The sequence below is a fragment of the Sinocyclocheilus rhinocerous genome, unplaced genomic scaffold, assembly GCF_001515625.1.
Source record: "Sinocyclocheilus rhinocerous isolate Xijiao unplaced genomic scaffold, SAMN03320098_v1.1 scaffold291, whole genome shotgun sequence".
Taxonomy (NCBI): Eukaryota; Metazoa; Chordata; class Actinopteri; order Cypriniformes; family Cyprinidae; genus Sinocyclocheilus; species Sinocyclocheilus rhinocerous.
Genome location: NW_015640451.1, coordinates 148,888 through 170,411, shown reverse-complemented (window position 1 = coordinate 170,411; position 21,524 = coordinate 148,888). Strand labels below are relative to the sequence as shown.

The 21,524-nt window shown below is 35.6% G+C and overlaps 2 protein-coding genes across 4 annotated transcripts; one reads left to right on the top strand and one right to left on the bottom strand.

Moving 5' to 3' along the window:
- Positions 1–2,261: 2,261 nt before the first annotated feature.
- tgif2 (TGFB-induced factor homeobox 2) lies at positions 2,262–12,946 on the top strand. 3 transcript variants are annotated; one of them, XM_016568928.1, is made up of 4 exons: positions 2,262–2,407; positions 2,591–2,617; positions 4,751–5,013; positions 9,344–12,946. In XM_016568928.1, exons 2-4 carry the CDS (start codon positions 2,599–2,601, stop codon positions 10,184–10,186), a joined length of 1,125 nt encoding a protein of 374 aa, XP_016424414.1. In that variant the 5' UTR covers positions 2,262–2,407; positions 2,591–2,598; the 3' UTR covers positions 10,187–12,946. The 3 variants fall into 3 exon arrangements, with proteins under 3 accessions (XP_016424414.1, XP_016424413.1, XP_016424415.1); XM_016568927.1 differs by having other exon boundaries at positions 2,504–2,617; XM_016568929.1 differs by lacking the exons at positions 2,262–2,407; positions 2,591–2,617 and adding an exon at positions 4,395–4,464.
- Positions 12,287–19,982, bottom strand: LOC107752860 (myosin regulatory light polypeptide 9-like). The gene is made up of 4 exons (XM_016568930.1): positions 19,850–19,982; positions 14,556–14,757; positions 14,305–14,466; positions 12,287–13,248 (listed from the first exon to the last, which is right to left on the bottom strand). The coding sequence occupies exons 2-4, from the start codon at positions 14,737–14,739 to the stop codon at positions 13,073–13,075; spliced, it is 522 nt and encodes a 173-aa protein (XP_016424416.1). The 5' UTR covers positions 14,740–14,757; positions 19,850–19,982; the 3' UTR covers positions 12,287–13,072.
- Between the last annotated feature and the right edge of the window lie 1,542 nt (positions 19,983–21,524).

Sequence of the window (21,524 nt, the reverse complement as noted above, 5' to 3'; positions counted from 1 at the left end):
GACCTTTCCGACGATATGTATTTTGTCAAGATTCTAAAAAGTTTTGATTCCAAAACACCCTTTACATGCAATATTTTATTTTATTTATTTATTTATTTTATTTTCATGAGCAGTTGTTCACCAAATGCATCATTTTGAGTCTTGAATCATCACATATTGATCAGAAGTTGCATCAATTCTGTTCAGGGATGCTGAAGCATCTCGTATGGAAACAGACACGAATGTTTTAAGCACACTGAGAAATACAGACAAATCAACCGACACCAATATTTGCAAAAATATGCATTCGTCTCTATAGATACCATGTTATGATCATTTATTTTTATTGCCTCAATCTTTTTCTATGAAAACATCATTGTATCAGTTGAATGTCTTTAAATTGTTCACCTGACGACCTGTGTTTTTCACTGTCTGGTGTCTCAGTGTTGTGAAACTGATTTTCACATCATTCATGTCCGGCTGTATGATCACATGTTTGTGGGCTTCTCTGAGGATGTGGATCACAGAGACACCGTTCATCTCCTCAGCACACCTGGATCTGGAGCAGCAGATGCGTTTCGGAGAAACTCTCGTTTGCAACACAGGGATGTGTGTTCTGCGCCTCTCTGTTCATGCTGCTTGGATACTAGATAAACTCTTTTATACACCTGTTAAGTGACTGAGCAGTGGAGTAACACAACAGCGGTCGAACCCTCTCTGATCTCCACATCCACCTGACGGGACGCTCTCTCTTTCTTCAGCTGTGTTTTACTAGTTTTTGGGGGTGTCAAACAATAAATCATCTAAATGCAAGAGTTTGTAGGGACAAGAATTAAGATTATTATTATTATAAAGATTGATAATCAATATTTTATGAAACAAGCACATATTTTACTGACTAGGATTTGTTCAATATGTCTAATGCTATATGAAGTTTAGGCCTAGGGGAATTTACCGTTAACCATTTAACAGGATTTTACTGTAGCATTTTTACAGTCTTTTACCGTTAAATTCACGGTCATTTTTTACAGTGTAGCTGCAGAAGTGAAATATGAGCAGTTCTTTTCAGAGTTTAGAGGAATTGTTGTTCTCTGTGACTGTGAACTGCACATTCCTGCATATGAAAGAGTGAGATTTGCCACAGCCGTTGAGAAAATACATCACAAATCTGATCTGTATGCAAACAAACACTGAACCATTTCCTACAAATACTGCATTTATGAAAAGAGATTTTTATTCCAACGGGCCTTAATGTTCACACAATGTTGGCAAAGTTACGCTTTGTAATTAAGAAACATTTTGTTGTTCAGAAACATAATGTTGCACGTCCTGTCATGGTCCATACTATGACATGAATATATTTGCACTTTATATCTTTTAGGTTCAACAGGTGTGAGATATACAGGTTCTATCAGTTCAGACTCACACTAACATTAACACTCACACAAACACACCAACAGAAACTCATCTATATGAACGTTTTCCCTTGTATAGGCTACACAGCTTATTGATATTAGATAGAAAGATTATTATAATATTATAAAATAAAATAATTTTAACAAAATAAAAAATGCTAATCACAATTAAATTTTCTCTTAAAGCTAACATAATACTAACCAAAAGTGGGTGGAAGATAAAAACAGAAACAAATATTATAATTAGACTAAATTAATATTTTATTTAAATGTTATATATAGCCTATATATATACAATATTACAATGAATTTTAAAATAATTGTAAATTACATTATAGATTTAGATTGTATAAATATTTAATAAAATATAGTTATAGTTATTTTATATATTATAAATATAATATAGTCAGAAAATATTTATATTTTATTTATATTTTAAAAAATCCTTTTTATGACAAATATAATTTTTATGAAACATTTTATTTGCAAAAATTAAATCAATTAAAACAATAATAAACATGTGCATATAAAGTGTCTAATGCACAAAGAGTCAGATGTTGCAGTAAGAAGATAATCAAATGCAAAACATGATTTAAAAAGAAAAGCAGCTTCTAAAAATATTTGTTAGAATAGCACGCGTATAACACATTATTGAAGGAGAAATACACACAAAATAAAATGACAAATAATTAAATTAAAAGGAAAGTTTAAATGTGATTCGGTTTTGGAAACGTCACTCTAGTACTGTACGAAATTAGATTAGTTAGTCTATTTAAAAGTCTGGAAGATAGAAAGGAGTTTCCAAACATGAAAATCTGGAAAATGTAGCTCTTAAAATAAACTCTCACAAGTGTTTGAATTGTGAGTTTTGAATGAAAGAGTGATGACACACAGATGTGGGGCCCTTATTGGCCCCTGGAGTGTGGAGGAGGGTCCTAGAGCCTGTCATTGAGGGACGGACGGAGGGAGAGAGACAAGGAGAGAGAGAGATTGTTGGAGCAGTAGAGCTGCAGGTAAACGTATGTCATGAAACACTAATGAGCAGATTCACTGATTACTGGAGCTTCTCTGATCTGACTCGCAGCTGTGTGTGTGTGTGTGTGTGTGAGGGAGGAACACACTCATCGTTTGACGAGGACCCGCGTCTGCACACCAGCAACTTCCAACATTTTGAGTGTTTTTTTTTCTTCTTCCAGCATCCAGGATGAAGCCCAATAAAAGAGGTGAGAATCGCTGACAGCTGCGCGTTTGAACGGTGTTTAGCGTCTGATCGCACGCTGTCCGTCTGCACGCAGTCTATGAGCGAGCGTGGCGTGATTTTCAGTCTGAACGCGTGGGACGCAGATGTGCTTCTGATTCTGGCCTTTCGGAAAGCAGCTGATCCACGCGTTCGCTTCTTACGCGTTCAGACGCATTTCTGAAGGGCCCTCGAATCTTCGCAGCTTTAGTGACGTCCACGCGTTTGTTACATTGTATCATTGTGATCTGATGACGTCAGCGCGCGTTTGTTTGGGGAGTCGTTTTTTCGCGCGTCTGCGGCGCCGTTTGTTTATTCGCGTCTGCAAACAGACTTTTGTTTGATCGCTCTTGTATTTTGTTTGAATCGTACGCGTTTTCTAATAATCAGCGTTACAGTAAGTGCTGTTGAAGATGTGGAGGTTTCTCAATCAATTGTTTGCTCGTGTTTGTTTGGAACTACAAATACACTTTATGCGTTTCCATCAGCATGCAATGTGAAAATAAGCCAGGGGGAAGTGACGTCTTGAATGTGGAGTTCATTCAGGCATTTTGTTGCACTGATTTTATGTTAGGTAATCATGTGCATGAACTAACAGTTGTGTAGGCTAATGGAGAGAAAAAAAATCACATGAAATTCAGAATGGAAGATTTCCCTAATATTTTATTCCACTTTAATTAGTTTTACATTTTGCATCTTTTCGTTTTGTAATAATCTGTAACGCAGCTCTATGTTAGATCATTGATCCACTACCTCAAGAAACACAAGTTTTCATTTGTAACATACATTGAAGAAAACTGATACAAATGATACGTGAAACAGGGATACAGTTGTAGACTGGAGCATGAATGTCCTGAGGACACACACACACACACACACACACACACAATCTGCTTTGTTAAAGTGGGTCTCAGGAACTCCCACATTTTTCGCTGCTCTTTAAGGCTTCAGGTTTCAGCAGGAGAAAGGATCTCTGAGCTGCTGGAGTGTGTCTGATTCACTCGGAGTTTAGCTATCGCATGCTTTTCCCAGAACCACTCTGTCTGCCGTTTCTGTCAGAAATGTGGTATTTAGGTCAATTCTGTGATTGTTGCTTTAATAAACAGATGGAAACTTGGTATTATCACTGTCAAAAATGCAGGTTCTTACATAGTTTGGAGGAGATCCTGTAATGCAGCTGACAATATTTGTAATAACTGGTATACCGAGTGACACTGTTATGTGCAATGAGTTAAAAGCTCTTTTGGTGTGTTTTTGAGAATTTAATTTAACATTAAACTAATTTAGTTGTTAAGGTGCTTGTCCAGAGTTTATTGGCCTCGTCTAAACAAGCATTGACTTTAGTTTTGGGTTTAAGGGCCTTGAAAGGATGCACTCCTCAAATTTTTATTTTTTTAATGTTATGCAATCCTTCAATTTGGTGGTAATAAATAGGTATGTGATCAGATCCTCAAAGGTACATTTTTTTAAAGCATATTCCCCTTCAGCCATGGTTACATAATGTTAATGGTCGTATTCAGAATCAAATGCATGAATTATACTGGTGATAATGATTATCTTAATAATCAGCAGTTAGTGCTTTCATGATAATGTTCATTGTAAATTTAAAACGCTTGATTGGACCACCTGTAAAGCTCAATAGTGCACTAGATAAGCTTCATTTCCCTCTGGTTTGTGAGCGTCAGGATGGGGGTGAGGAGACACTGTAATAATAGTGAAGGTGTGAATGGAGGAGCAGTTCAGACTCTATAGTGTTTTGATGTGTAAATGGAGTGCAGTCAAGCGGATTTATCTGTGGGACACTTTTAAATGACAGACCGAGACAATTCCATTGTAAGATAAGACCTGATTCTCTATTTCAATTGCATTGATGAAATGGAAGCATTGCATTGTTAGGATACAGCATTGCATGCGGTGTGTTCTCTTGTACTACATTTTTCCAAATTTAGAAGATCCTCTAGTTATGCATGCAAAAAATGTGCATACATAGTAGGCTATACACATTTGTGGCATTTTAAACTTTTTGTGAATTGTGACCTAACCTAAGTCACTTTCATTCCTCTGTCATGTGTGCTGTTTTGAGACCAATAGTTCTGTTCTGTTGTCGTCTTCATCTCAGCTTTTGAGGAGGACCAGAACGGAGACACTGAGTTTTCTGCCATGTCGGACAGCGACCCGTGTGAAGACGACAGTTACCCTCTCAACCTGTCCACCAGCGGCAGAAGAAGCGGGTCTGCCGCCAAACGCCGCCGCCGCGGAAACCTCCCCAAAGAATCCGTTCAGGTTCTGAGGGACTGGCTGTACGAGCATCGCTTCAACGCTTATCCATCAGAGCAGGAGAAGCTGAGCCTGTCTGGACAGACACATCTCTCTGTGTCACAGGTGAGGCATCACAGGATTATTCAGTGCTGCATTGAACATTAGACATAAATTTGAACAAAATGTCCTTTACTTGCCTTCATGTTTCAAAGCAGTGTGATATTTTCCATGCAATTGCAATGAAACAGAAGTTTTCAAGCTCAAACGACAAAATTACCATGGAAGTATCAAATTTAATCTTAGACTTAAATGTGAACATTTTATTTTACTTGCCTTCAGTTTCATCATAACTGCATGGAAAATATTGTACTGGTTTGAAACATGCCGTTTTCCAGCTCTAAAGGCAGAATTATCATATTTTAAGCTTATTTAGACTTAAATTTGAAAATAGTCCTTTACTCACCTCCATGTTGTTTCAAACTCGTATGACCCATTTTCCATGCAATTACAATAAAGCTAAAACTTTTGAAGTTTGGATACAAAAGTATCAAACTTAAACTTTAGACCTAAATAAAAAAAGTTATTTACTTGCCTTCAAGTTTCATACATGCAATATTTTCCATGCATTTACAATGAAACTTTAGTTTTTAAGCTCAAAATGCAAAATTATCATACATTTTAATCTTACTTTGACTTAAATTAAAAAATTGTTCTTCACTCGCCTCCATGTTGTTTCAAACTCATATGACAGTTTTCTGCACAATTTGCAATGAAACTCAAGTTTTCAAGCTGTCAAAAGGCGGCAAAATTACCATTAGTATTATAAATGTAAACTTATTTAGACTTAAATTTTTTAATTGTCCTTCATTTCAAATCAGTACAATATTTTCCATGCAATTACAGTGAAACGAAAGCTTTTTCAAGCTCAAAAGAATGCAAAAGTGCCAAAAAAGTATCAGAAATGTAAACTTGGTCTTAAAGTTTGGTCTGTTCCTCAGCTTTTGTATGGTTTCAGAATATAGTACATAGGCCTGTTAATTTGGTTATGAATGTCAGTTGTCCTTTTTGTCTAAGTGAGCATGTTTTTTCCAGATTAAGCTACAAAGTGGACCAGAGTCGAAAGTCTTGTTAATCATCAAATTCAGTTTAACCAATGTTCTTTTTCCAATATCATATATATATTTTTATATATCTTTGATCTGTTCTTACATTTGGCTGTAATCTTCAAAGACTAAGACTTTCCCACACAGTCTGCGCTGTGTTTTGTCCTTGACCGAGAGCTGCGGTGTTGTCAGAGCGCAGGAATGCGTGCGGCGAGGCCTGAGCTGCATATTTCCTCTGGTCTCCATTAGAGCCAGCTGTCTGTCTGACACAGCATGCAGTTCACTGCGGCGCCATCAGGGGGCGCCAATTTAGGATTCAAAAAATGCATGTTCTTTTTTGTTGTTTTTTTGTTCCTGTATCAAGAAATAGTAAGGACATTATCTCCAATGCAATACCTCCTTTAAATTGCACTTTTCTTTAATGTTAAATTAATGGCATTAAGCATGTCTAAATTGCAAGTAAATTTTTTATATTATGAAACAGTCTATCAGTTTCTGTAATTAAAATTTGTAAAGCATTTGATAATGCTTTTTCTCTTTGCTCCTCTAACAATCCTGGAACATTTGGAAATATCAGGAAATTTCAAGTGGGTTTTCCATCCCTGGAAAAATCTGGGGAATTAATAAAATATATTTCTAGTTAGTTCGGAGGTTTTTTTTTAATATATTTTTTTTTTTGGCTAGGAAGTTTTGTCAGTGTGATTCTTTTATAAAAAATTTTTTTTTTTTCTAAATTGCAAGTAAATTTTTTATATTATGAAACAGTCTATCAGTTTCTGTAATTAAAATTTGTAAAGCATTTGATAATGCTTTTTCTCTTTGCTCCTCTAACAATCCTGGAACATTTGGAAATATCAGGAAATTTCAAGTGGGTTTTCCATCCCTGGAAAAATCTGGGGAATTAATAAAATGTATTTCTAGTTAGTTCGGAGGTTTTTTTTAATATTTTTTTTTTTTTGGCTAGGAATGACAAGTTTTGTCAGTGTGATTCTTTTATAAAAATGTATTTTTTTTTTTTTACGTCTTAACTGTCATGAATTATAATTGTTATAATTCATGAACGCTTTTGAATACAGACCTAAGGTTGGTCTCTCATTTCAAAAAATGAAAGGGAAAAATTTACTGTAAAGAAAATGTACTGTACTATTTTTATTTTATTTTATATAAAATAAATATTTTAAAAAACATTGTTCAATCCAAATTTGGCATAAAATTAAATCCATATGTCTAAATAAGTTGTGTTCCAAATTTGAAGTTGATATAAAAAAAAATGTAGGTTACTATGCAATTTTGTTTAGGCGTTATACAAAAATTGGCCACCGGGTGACACCCAAACTCCATTTAATTTTTTTATGCATTTTTCTGTCACAAACAACATGCCACCAAATATGGAATCTTGAGACTCAGACCTTTCCGACGATATGTATTTTGTCAAGATTCTAAAAAGTTTTGATTCCAAAACACCGTAATACATTTTGTAATATGACACCCCGCACTAAGGGTAACATTGTTTTGCAGCTTGACAGAAAATCATGATGTTAATGTCTGTAATATCTTAATATCATCATGCCTTATAGTCACATTCAGCGGATTAGTGCTGGGCAATAATATAGTTTACATTTTGCGATGATGCAAGCAATCAAGCAGTTTTACTATTTGCTATATTGCATATAATTTAGTATGTATCACTGTACATTAGTATACTGTATGTATGTGGATCAAGTAGGACATACTTGTATACAGACTTTATATAAAGAGCTGCTTGATAACATTTTGTGACAATGCAAGCAAGCAGTTGAGATTTGCTCTAGTATACTGTATGTATCTGGGTAAGCTTTATATAATGTGATGAGTCCCATGGCATCTAAAGTCTTTTAATCTTTTTTTGTAGATCTGTAATTGGTTCATAAATGCCCGCCGGAGGCTCCTGCCGGACCTGCTCAGGAAAGACGGCAAAGACCCCACTCAGTTTACAATGTCACGGCGCACTAGCAAACCAGACAGATCCGCCTCCCCGGAATGCGGCGCCATCAGGGGGCGCCAATTTAGGATTCAAAAAATGCTTTTTTTTTCTCTTTTTGATCCTGTACCAAGAAATATTTAAGACAGTATCACCAATACAATACCTCCTTTAAATTGCACTTTTGTTATTTTTGGAGGATAAAATGGGTATAGTAATTGAATGTTAAATTAATGTCTAAATTGCAAGTTAATTGGTAACACTTTATTTTAAATTTCTCTCTATTAACAAACCATTAACTATGACTTTTGCCTTGATACACTTCTAATTAGCTTCTTATTAACAGTTAGGAAGGTAGTTGTTAGGTTTAGGTATTGGTAGGGTTAGGGATGTAGAATATGGTCATGCAGAATATGTGCTTTATTAGTGCTAATAAACAGCCAATATGTTAATAATAGGCATGCTAATAAGCAACTAGTTAATAGTGAGAATTGGTCCCTATACTAAAGTGTTACCAGTTAATTTTTTAACTGATAAATGACAGGATCAGTCATTTATCAGTTTCTGTAGTTCAAAATTTGTATCAAACACTATGAAGCCTATTAGGATATAATAATATTACATTTGGCTTTAGATAGTGCTTTTTCTTTCTATTCCTCTGATAATCCTGGGGGGGAAAAGTGGGTTTTCCAGCCTTGGAAAAATCTGGGGAATTAATAAAATCTTAAATGGCCATAGAAAAGAAATTGCAATTTCTATAGTCTGTTTCTAGTTAGTTATAATGTATTTATTGGCTAAAAATGGCAAAATGACCACAAATGTATCATAAATTTAAACTTATTGTAACCTAAATTTGAACATTATTCTCTACTTGTCTTTGTTTCAGGCCAGTACCTGGACTAATGTATTTATTGGTTAGAAATAACTGTTTGTGTGAGTGTGATTGTTTTGTAATTTATTTTTTATTTATTTTTTAATAAATCCCTTAACCGTTCATCACAAATGACTGGAAAAAAAATATTAGAAATCAACGGTCAGAAAGTGCTGAAACCTTGTGGTGAGCAGGGTTAAACACTGAGTAAACTTCAGCATTTAGTCAAGTCAAACTTATTTGTATAGCGCTTTTCACAATACACACCGTTTTAAAGCAGATTATACAGAAAATCATGATGTTTATATCTTCTTGCCTAATTGTGGATTTTGTCTGATTAGAGCTTCCAATATTATAGTTTACATTTTGTGATGATACAAGCAATCAAGCGGTTTAGATTCGCTATGTACTATATATCGGGCTACATAAGTATACTGTATGTATTCTGATAAACTTTATATAATGTGATCACTCGCATGGCATTTTTAGTTTCTAAAAAGTCTTTCATTTTGTTCGTAGATCTGTAACTGGTTCATAAACGCCCGCCGGAGGCTCCTGCCGGACCTGCTCAGGAAAGACGGCAAAGACCCCACTCAGTTTACAATGTCACGGCGCACTAGCAAACCAGACAGATCCGCCTCCCCGGAATGCCCCGCCTCTTCGACCCGCCCCTCTGTCATCTGCCCCGCCCCCACATTGGACTTGAGGCTGTTGGGTAACACTGCGACGGCAATTTTGGCCGGAGCCGGTTGCTTGCCATCATCAGGAAACCAAGATGGCATTCAGGCTCTGATGCAGCTGGACACTCGAGGTCTGCTGAGACGGGAAGGCCTAACTGGAGACCAGTACCTGACAACCATCCCGCTTGCTTCTACCTCTGTCCCAACCCTGGGAGCGGTGAGCCCGACTGGGGTCCCGTTCAACACGCCTCCGCCTACCCCACCGGAGCTTTGCCCTCAAGATTTCAGCGATCTGAAGCTTCTGGTGGACGCGGCCCTGCAGCGAGCGGCCGAGCAAGAAATCAGTCAGCAGAAAGAACAAACGATGCAGCAGCAACCAAACGGACCTACAAACGAAAGTTCAAGAGCGATCGCCCAGAATGGCAATTCGGAGGTGCCTTCAAGGGACGAATCCGATGCTGCACCGAGCTTGATGGAGAACGCAGTATTGCCAGTGTCGGTTCCCGTCATGAGCCATGCTTTTCCAGGCCTCCCCATCGATCTAAGCACCAATGCGGAATCTGGAAGCTTTGCGTCTTCTGGGATGTGGAGCGTCCGACAACCCGGTCCTCCTGCAAATGTGGTATCGCACACATGGGTTTCACAGTACACGCATAATACAGTCACGGAAGCGGTTAACTAAATACTCCAGCAGACCAACTCACTTTAGACTCCTTTTGTTTGCTTATTTTTGTTGGAAAACTCTTGAGCAGATGTAAACCTGCCTCCCCAAATGGTTGTCATGGATGTCACTTCAGGGGATTCAGGAGTGAAGATTCTCTACACCAAAATGTATTTTTTAAGACATTTTAAAAACGTTTTGAACCTTTTACCTTTTTAACTACATGAAGTTTATGGGCATGCATAAAATGCTCTTCGAAAAATAATCCAGCATTTCAGACTCTGGGATCTTCGAGACCAGGTGGAGGTCCTTTCAGGCGGAAATATTTCCATGTGCAAACTCCAAGCCTGTGCAACTCGGGTTTACAGCCAAGAGATTTTCACTTAAACGTTTGTAATTGAAGTGGCCTTGCGTTGTTTTCGATAAAGAAGCTCCACATATAGTTGCTCTTGCCTGTTTGCATCAGTATATCCACTAGGGTTCGACGTAAATGTGTCATATAGCATGCTTTACTTATTTGAGATCTGTGAATGCAAAGACCAGCATGCATTGTTAAAAAATGATCAGAGATTAGCAACCAAAAATGCTCTCTTGGATTTAATACTTTGCTCCGAATTTGACTGAAAGCCTCAAAAGTTCTACAACCTCAGCTTTGAAAGCCTTTCCCAATAGTGTTTGTAATTTGTCATATTTCCTGCACTTTATAGTCTCGTCGTTATGCCAGGACCGTCTGTCTGGTCTCAGAATAAGGTCCGAGCGCTCTCTCGTGTGCCGTGATGTGCGTCTGTCAGGAAACGGATCGTACTGCAGAGATCATCCCTCACGTCTCATGTCTGTCTGAGATGCGGGAGGGAGGTCGTCTCAAAGACGGAGCCGGCATTGATATTCTTCACTTCTCATGTAACGTGATCGTAGGGCTGTAGCTTTATTTTTGCTGAAATGATTATTGTTCTGACAATATCGTTGGGTGATGTAGATGATCAGCATTTATAATTGTGTTTTACATATCTCCGTGTAGAGGGAGACATCATATGGATGTGTTGGTGAGTATGAGCGAATTTATTGGGAAGACTGAAAGTGTTTTTTGTTTTTACGCTAAAGGAGTTTTGTGCATTTCCAAGATGAATTTAAAGTGTGTTCGTACTTCTCTTGAGATGAACTGAAGTGCTTCTTTCTTTCTCATAATCTGTGAATGTATCTAGAGAACTAACAAATATTATTTAGAAACCGAAAATTCTTTCCATGAGCTATTCCCTCAGACTCTTTCTCTTTTTGGACACTAGAGATCCTAGATGCATTATGATTTTATTCTTGTAGTTTCAATGAAACTGAGAACATGTACAGATAGTCAGATTCATCTTTATAACCTTTTAGTATTTTTATAAAGCTGTTCACGTTATTTCAATTGATTTTCTCACAAACATGCCATAATTCGGATTAGTTTGCTTAGGTAAGTTCTCATTGAGGTCAGTGCAAAGGTTAGAGTTCACGTTCTGTAGTACTGTACATGTTTCTTGCTGTTTTTCAGTACATCTCAGGTTTGTTTTCATTTGACCTTTCCTTCTTGGGTTTGAGTCATTTTCATTTCCTTCTCTGACATCACAAAGGGAGTTTTTAATTCTATTCTGTAAGGTGCGTCTTTTTTTTTTTTTTTTTGAAGCCATGTTTGAGCTGATTATGAGAAACCGACTGTCATATTGTAGCATCACAAACTGTATTACAGATCTAATTAACTAACATTTCAAAACCACTGTGATCGTTGGGTTACTGGAACAGTGATAGGTACTGGAAGTAACTATATATTTTTCATATAATATACTCTATTTTTCACCTCTTCAGAAAGACCAATATTAATATTCCTGGAACTGTATTATTGATGTTCTTATTGCAAAAAGGTTTTTCTAGATGACAATGTGAAACATGTAAATATCATTCAGGTTTTTGTCTGGCATAGACCTGCTTTTATTGTGTATACATCAAATATGCGTAGCTCTCTCCTGTACGACCAAATACATGGATTTTGTTTAATATGATCGTGTGTGTGTGTATGTATAACTGAGGACAGTAAAACTGGCATCTGTGCCTTACCTGCTTCCTTAGAAAACCTTTGGACTAGTCTGTGCAATATCTGCCTTAAGATTTTATTTGATGTCCTTTTGTACAAGCATTACAGAGAAATAAAGCTTCGTTTTTCATAGATTTGTAGTAATGTTGTGGAGTAATGGAAATTGCTTTATTTTACAGAGCAAATGTCCAGAAATGAGTACTGTTGACTTATGCATGCACAGAAATGATTTTGAGAATTCACTGTAGTTTGCCACATGTAAATACACATTTTATAAGCCAGATATTCACGGTTTAATGGGAAAATACAAGTAGCAGTACCACCAAAAAAATCAACATATCCCAAATTCTGCGTCTCAGTTATCAGGAGAATATCAGTTTGAAAAATGAAGGTGACCTTAAGGAATCTGTCCTTCTGTACTTCCATTAATGATTTCTAAATACCCATAATGTTTTTGATATCTGATAATATTGCTCAGTGAGGGGGAGATACTGATAATCCTTTTAAATACACACGTAAAAATAACCTTTTCTACAGGTTTATGGCATCTCCAATGTAATAGTTTCATTTCTGAGTTGCACAGATTCCGAACTCAAAGACGTCCAGCCGCAGCTGCAGAGTACATTGCTTTATACTGTAGTCCCCCATAAAAACACAAAATACACACTGCACAGATTGTTAGCAATGCAACCTGGTTGTATCGAATGCATTTAGAGGAAAAAAATAATTCTTTTATATACCATGGAATATTTGTGACGCGAAATGTGTTTTTCTTTGACTTCTAGATGCTGATCATGTGTTTGTAATGCGCTGTGCAGCTGCGGCTGATGCTCTCCGATCGTCTACATGTCGTCTTTATCTTTGGCGCCGTGTTTGAGAATCCGGGTGAATTCGCCGTAGTTAAAGTTGCCCTTTTTGTCAATGGGAGCCTCTCTGAAGAGCTCGTCCACATCTTCATCTGTGAAACGATCTCCCATGGTGGTCAGCAGCTCTCGCAGGTGGTCTTCATGAATTAAACCTGTGCAGACGATTTGTTTAATACGTAGATCAAGAGGTATGAGATGTGAACTGCCTCTGAATATTGGGGCATAATCTCTGAATTTTGAGAGAATCATTTCCATATCTTTTATTTGCTAAATAAAGTTCTAAAATTCTAATGTATAACCTATATATAGTACTGATGTAGCTTAAAGGGATAGTTCACCTTCAGTTGGTCCCCATTGACTTGCATAGTGTTTTTTCCATACTATGGAAGTCAATGGGGACCAGCAACTGAAGGTGAACTATCCCTTTAAGTCTTATACTATACACTCTTAAAAATAAAGGTTCCAAAAGCGGGTTTTCACAGTGATGCCATAGAAGAACCAGTTTTGGTTCCCCAAAGAACTTTTTAGTGAACAGTTCTTAAAAGAACCATTTTCTCTTAGTGTGAAGAACATTTTAATAATCTAAAGAACCTTTTGTGGAATGAAAAGTTTCCATGGATGGTAAAGGTTCCATTGTTGCTAATAAAGAACCTTTATTTTTTAAGAGTGTATAAGCATCTAGAATATATTTCTTATTAGTCCTGAATTTATATTTGTATTACCTTTTCATTTTATTATTTTCTGTATTTATTATTATTATTATTGTAACTTTTTACATTTTTATTCATTTTTATTTGTGTTTATGGGTTGTTATTTTTATATTTATTTATTCCCACGTAAGTATTTCTATATTTATTTATCAAATATAAATTTCCCATATGTCACCCCTCTATTATGGAGGCCCAAAACAGCAGAAATTAAAAATAAATGCATGTATTAATAAATATGGAAATAAATGCATGCGGAAAAAAATAACTATTGAAAATGAACCCACAAATAAATATGAAAAATCTATTAAATACAGAAAATAAATCAAAGGAAAAGGTAATGCAAAAATAAGTTAAAATTAACAAACAAACAATAAATAGTATTTGTTTTATTTATTTTTCTATCATTGCATGTATTTATTTTTACTTTTGCAGGTTTGGGCCTTTATACTACTTTCTGTGATGGTCAGACTCTTGATATTGAGGCAGTTTTTGTTTTACCGGATCCTTCCTCGTCGAAGCAGGCGAAAGCGTTCCTGATGACGTCCTCCGGGTCGGTTCCGTTGAGCCGTTCTCCAAACATGGTGAGGAACATGGTGAAGTTGATGGGCCCTGGAGCTTCACTCATCATCCCCTCCAGGTAATCTTCAGACGGGTTCTTCCCTGAGCACAGGTAACACACACACCGAAGCAGAGGTCAGTATTTGATCCAGAAGACTATTATTATGTCAGTTCCTCTCCGTCAGACTCACCCAAAGAGGCCAGCATGTCATGGAGATCCTCTTTATCGATGAATCCGTCTCGGTTCTGGTCGATCATGTTGAAGGCCTCCTTGAACTCCTGGATCTGTGACTGGTCAAACATGGCAAACACGTTTGAAGTGGCTCTCTGTGGCCTCTTCTTAGTGGTCTTTCCCTTCGCTCGCTTGCTGGACATGATGAAGGTGTTTCAGGTCTGGAAAGAGCAGAAGATGTTGATTAATGCTTCTGCAATAACAGGGTCCACAGTAGATGTGCATTGATTAAGATTGGGGATGGTGTACTTTTGTAGGCCTTGAAAGGAGTTCACAAAATTTTTGCCTGAAAAAAGGTTTGTTTCTAACACAAGCTCAAGATATGTTCAAGTTTTAAAATCCATCAGTAATACACCCTTGTGATTCTTTTAAGCCTTTTACTTGTCTTGTGAAGTAGAGTAGTTATTAATAGTACCTGATCTTTAATAATGTTCACAAAACATTAACAGCAAAACATTTATACATTGTTTATGGAATTTGTTTTTCTTTTAGTTTAACATTTTTTTTTAAATGTTACTAGTTATTTGTTTCAGAATGCTCAAGAGAACATTAAATAGTAACGTTCCCATAATGATAAAAATTAATTATAAAATGGGATATTCCCTTAATGTTCATATTAATTTTTTGAAAAATTTTTTTTAATAAAAACTGGACATTTTGAATGTTCGTGAAACATTCAGAATTAACATTTTCATAGCTTAATGGGAATATTATCGATGATTTCTGTAATGTTTTTTTGTGTATGTTCATCCTGTTTGATTAAAATACACAAATTGGTCCCACTTTATTTTAGGTGTTTATATGTTTTTAAAAAAATAATAAAAGAATTAATTGTTAGGTACAATGTGACTATTGTGTTCATGTTGAATTAAAAAAAAAAACACTTTTGCTGCTATCGAGGTGGGATACAGGTAAGGTTAGGGGCAGGTTTAGAGCTATGTTTAGGTTTAAGGGGTAAAGGTATAGGGTCAACAGTGTAATTATAGACGTAATTACAAGACGGTATTTTCAAATGTAAGTGCAATGTATGCACATAAGAAGTGCATTGTATCAAATGATTAATTTAAATGTAAGTACTTAATAGTTAAAGACACTTAGTCCCACAAATCAGCATTTGAAGATATGGTTCAAATATGAAAATGAACTTGATGTCCTCATGTAAAATGACTAGATCTTGTAGGGTGACATCCTAAATGATTCAAACACTGTCACATGACTGGAAGATTCCTCAGCTAAAGATGTGTGTGAGTTAATGTGTGTGTACTGCATGACACGTTTAGTTTTACTTCTTTCATAACTTTTCGTTTTTATTGTCATGTGCATTGTGTTGTTGTTGTTGTTATTAGATGGAGTATATAAACCATCAGCTATATGGATGTCTTTGTCATCAACCTAACATTCTCTCTTTGTGTCTCTGTGCTTCTACGTGAATGACTTTATTTGGGCGTCAACCAACAGCTGTCATTACAGGAAAGCGTGTGTCTGATATATGACTGTCCAGCCAAACAAAAAAGTTGTGTGGAGTCAGCATTATTCATCTGTAAAAATGCATTCATGTTAAATCAGTGAACCACAGATTCGTATGTTCTTTCAGAACCGGATTTCAGTGTGATTTATAGTAAAAAAAAACAAAATCATTCGTTTAGTGTGAGCATGCATAATAACCACTGACAAGAGTTCAGAAACTAAAATTATTAAAAACGTTGTAACTGACATAAATGTAAAAGCTATAGCTGCCAAGGCAAGTTTTCTTATTTCCATTTAGGTTAACTTGATGTAATAAAAGAACTCAACCTAAAACTGAAATAAAACTTAATAAAAGGTTGACAAAAAAAGAAGACAAAAACAACAAAATTACTAAAACTTTATAATTAAAATGAAAACAAAATATTAAAATAAAACCTTCAAAACAGTAATCAAACCTATAATAACTCTTGTCCAAATGCACAGACTTATAGTATGCTCACATAAGATATATTTATATGTCCGACTCTCCAAAAAAATGTAATAAATTAAAATAACAATTAATTAATAAATTGACAAAAACAACAAAATTACTAAAACCTTGACTAAAATTAAAATGACATTTTTATTCAAAATATTAATAATCCTGTAATAACACTGGTCCAGTTGCTCAGACTCACAGTATATGTCCAGCTCTCAGAGAAACCAAACTTGGCTGAGAGCAGGACTGTAATGAGGCTTTGATTACAAGGATTTATAGACAGACCGAAAGTCACTTATTTAAGATGTGCCTCTTACGACTAAGAATTTAGTTAGCAGTCACTCTTTTCCATTAACTCCAAAGTGATGGTGATTTAAGGATATTAGTCAGCTTTGATCTAGAAAACATTTTATATCTGTAAACAGAGCAGATTCACTGAAGGCCAATAAAGTCATGAGCATCAGAGATGATGTTTCTGTTTCTGAGCCCGGTGTGTGAACAACACATTTCACAACCATCTGTTTCAAAACACATTAAACATTTATGAACACATCATTCATTATGAATGTGTAATTAATGTTATTCAGTCCATCTAGATGACCACAGTTAGCTACAGTCGTTTTCATATCTGTGTTTTTATTGCTCTTGTATTCATAGTTTCTCAATATCTGCTCAATAAAGTAAGCAAATGCCGTCCTGGTCCGTATGCAAACGTCCTGCTCAGTGTTTTTATATCACATTAATCTTTCACTGAACAAGAAGCCTATGCAGCACTAAACTGTCTATTATGAATATGGATAAAATTGCATGTATATCCTACAATTGCTTCCTCATTTTGGAGTATAATGCTGTGTTTTAAACTCTCTGACTGCATTATTATTGTGCTGTGTGTTTCGTGAGTATGAAGCAGGACCAGTATTTATGTAACAGAGTAACTAACTGCTTATTTTCTGTGTGTGTGTGTGTGTGTGTGTGTGTACAGGTATATATGGTTTATGAGGACACAAATGTGTATAATGACATGGGTACTACAACGTAAACATGGTTGCTCGCCGTTTCACGTGCGCTTCGGGAAACTCGGAGTCCTGCGCTCCAAAGAGAAAGTGGTGAGGTGGAAATGTGTTAAGCTGAAGTTACCTACCATCAGTCACTAGTTAATAGTGCAAGTTAGTTGTTATGTGACAGCTGTGTTTATGATCTGAACATGTTCTGTCCTGCTCAGATTGAGCAATGGGTTAGTTAAAGCTGTCGTGCTTGTCTGACTGAATGTTCCTCTTTCTCAGAACTAACCAAACTTAAACACCAGACTGCTGGTAGAACATCTTGTTAGCAGGAAATAGTTATCAGGACGTGCAAGCGTTTTCATAAATGTGTCAAAAACACAGCTAGCACATTTTGGCAGAATGAAAATGACTAACACAATTAAAAATAAAAACATTTTGTTAGACAGTGATGACTGTCATGTTTTTTTTATTTAACAGCAATGTTAATCAATTTAACTTTAATTTAATTAAAGTTTTTACAGCAATGGCAGTCACATTTTCATTTAACAGCTGTGGAATTTTAACGTGATTAAACTTAACTTTAGTTAATTTATTTTCATTTTACAGCAAATATAATGGTAGTCACATTTTCATTCAACAGCAATTACATTTCACTTAACTTGTAAAATAATATTGCTAAATGAAATTATGCATTGCATTAAATTTGCTGTCGAATTAAATTAAGTTCTGTTAAGTTAAAATTCCACTGCTGTTAAATAAAAATAGGGCTGCCAATACATTTGCTGTAAAATAAAAAGTAATAAGATGTAAAATGGTAAATTAAATTTAAAGTAAATTTAAGTTAAATACAATTCCATTGCTGTTAAATGAAAACTTGACTGCTATTCAATGAATAAAAATATTTTTTTTATTTCATATTAATTGTGTGTGTGTGTGTGTGTGTGTGTGTGTGTGAGTGTGTGTGTGTGCGCGTGAGTGTGTGTGTGTGCGCGTGTGTCTGTGAGAGTGTGTGAGTGTGTGTGTGAGTGTGAGTGTGTGTGAGTGTGAGTGTGAGAGTGTGTGTGAGTGTGTGTGTGTGTGTGTGTGTGTTGAGCACATCACCAGATCACAATGTCCAGCTCCACCACAGGATTAAATGTAGGAATTTAGAAACAGATGGACCGACCGCCTGAAGGACATCAGATGCTCATCATCCAGCAGAACATTTCCATGCACTCATTTATGTACGTCATAATATATTGGATAACAATTTATATATAGCTTCTGTGGAAACTACAATATTTATGACATTTATTTGAATGGGTTAAACGTTTAAATATCATTTCAATTGATCAATTTTTTTGTTAAAAATAAAACAATATTCTTGAAATTTATTTGGGTTAAACTTGGGTTTAAATATTTGTTGATACACGTTTGTTTTTCTTTGTCGTCAATGTCACTTTCTATCCTGTTTTTCTGTTCTCGTTTACAGGAAATGACATCATTATGGCGGTAAAACAGGAGCACAGACATCATCAGTAAGTATTATCTATGGATTTGATGAATTCTGGTGTTTTAGTTGGTTTGAGTCTCTCTAAAACTCCCATCATTTTTAAATAACGCAAACCAACATTTCAAAAAGGTGGTTAAAATATGAAAAGGAACTTTAAGTGGACATCCTAATGTACTCTAACTTTAGCACTTATGGATATCCATAAACGACCAAACACTATCACGTTCTCCCACATTTGTTTGTTGCCTCTGAAATTGGTTCGGCAAACACACAGAATTCCTCAATGACTCTTTTCAGAGAGACATTAGCAAACTATCCAGTCATTTTGCTTCACTAAAACTGCAGTGATGTTTAACAACAGTAAAGTTTCACCTCCTCTCCCTATAATTGCTCTCTTGATTTCTGTTAATGAGTTGCTTCTACTGTTTCAGGTTGTGTTCTCCAGCCAGTGGTTACGTCACGGGTCTCACCTCTGACTTTTGACCTCAACGGCACACAAAAAAGCCAAGTGCTCTTTTCCAGATGAAGCAATTACTCAAGAGTTTCTTTCATGATATGTATCCTCAGGAGGACACACTCCTAATAACAGAAATGCATTGAAATGCATTGAACATGTCCATCAGATCCTTTTTTCTGCATTATGAGCGATGATCCTGGATCAGTTTTAGCTCCGTAACTGCAACATACGTCACCAGCTCCATCCAGATCTTTCCTCAGTGTCCCATATTCATACAAAGCTTCTGTGGAAAGCCTTTATAAGACTTTATAGCACATAAAACCAAACCAGAGCACAAGGAGACATCATAACTCACCTCTGCTGCAGCTGATGGATTGTGCTGTCCACTGGACTGTGTCTCTGTGCTGGAAAGTAAAACTGTCTGCTACACTTTCGGGACACAAAAGTTTCTCCAGAGCATCAGCTTGAGAAATGTGTCCCTCCCATTTCACTCTCGGCCAATCAGAGGCCTCTGTTTTCGCAAACAGAGCCCGCCCACAGCAGGGATTTCGCCATATAAGGGCAAGGAATGTTGCGCTTATGTCTGCGTAAGACACAGAGAGTGAGATACTCAGAGGAATCGACATGAAATGACAGGAAAAGAGATAAGCTGCCTTATTTAGAGAAAACTGGACTCACATCTGTGTGTGTGTGTGTGTGTGTGTGTGTGTGAAGGATGGATGGATGCGTTTGTGTTCATTCCACAAAACCACAGAAGAGTTTCCTCAGCATAATTTAGCATTTCATGGGTTTTCAATCTTATATAATCCACAGACCCCTAAATATGATCCCCTAAACATGAGGGACCCCATCCTAAAATTTAAGATGTATATTGTTTATGTGTAAAGACCCAGATTATACTAACTCAAATGGGTATACTATATACTATACCAATTAAAAATATTATTATAACATTAAAATATGAATTTATAATTTTATTACCATTATTTTTAATTTTTTATTTGTTAGTTTGATCAAATATTGATTTATTTATTAGTTTATTTGTTTATTTACACCATTGTTGTTGTTGTATTTTTTACTCCAAAGTTTTTTCTCTAATCCTAGTTTAATAACCCCTGGTTTAGTACATCTTGGATAGACAGTGATCTTAAAAAAACTACTGAAACTCCATTAATCTTCATAACAGTTCTGTTCCATCCTACATTATTAGATAACTCTGTTGATATTAAATAACTCTCACTTTTGTGCATGACAGCACTTTAGTTATTGTCTTCCATGGCCATTAAGTGTGACATGAGCCAGGAACCAAACAAGAGAGAGAGTTATTATTATTGTTATGGACGTTATTATATTACTGTTCTTGGAATAGGCCTCTATCCATCATTAAAACTGGAAATGTTTACCGTTTCCAAAGTGTCTCTTTACACAGTGTCTAAACACTAAAAGCTATGATAACTGAGCATAAGCACAATTTTATTTTTTAATGTGTTATTTTATTTTATTTTATTTTATTTAATGCTTGAATAACACATATGCTAGAATGCACATCGTTAACATTCACAGTGATAAATACACAGTCGCTGCAAGGTCATGATTTGATTGACATCAAGTATTTTGCCAAATCATTTAAAATTAGAAGTAATTACTAGTATGTTCCCATATATTATTCCAGAACAATATGCAGTTCAACAGGTATCATGCAGAAATAATGTGTGTGTGTGTGTATATATATATATCAATCGTGAATTAGTAAATAATCAATCGTGATTAATCGCATCCAAAATAAAAGTTTTTGTTTACATAATATATATGTGTGTATACTGTGTATATTTATTATGTATATATAAATACACACACATGCACGTATATATTTTGAAAATATTTAAATGCATTTACATGCATATATTTATATTTATATAATTTATATTATATATAAATAATGTTTTACTTTATATGTAATGAATCTAGAATATATGAAAGTTTCACTTTTTGAAATAAGTTTAAAAAAAAAAACTTTTTCACGATATTCT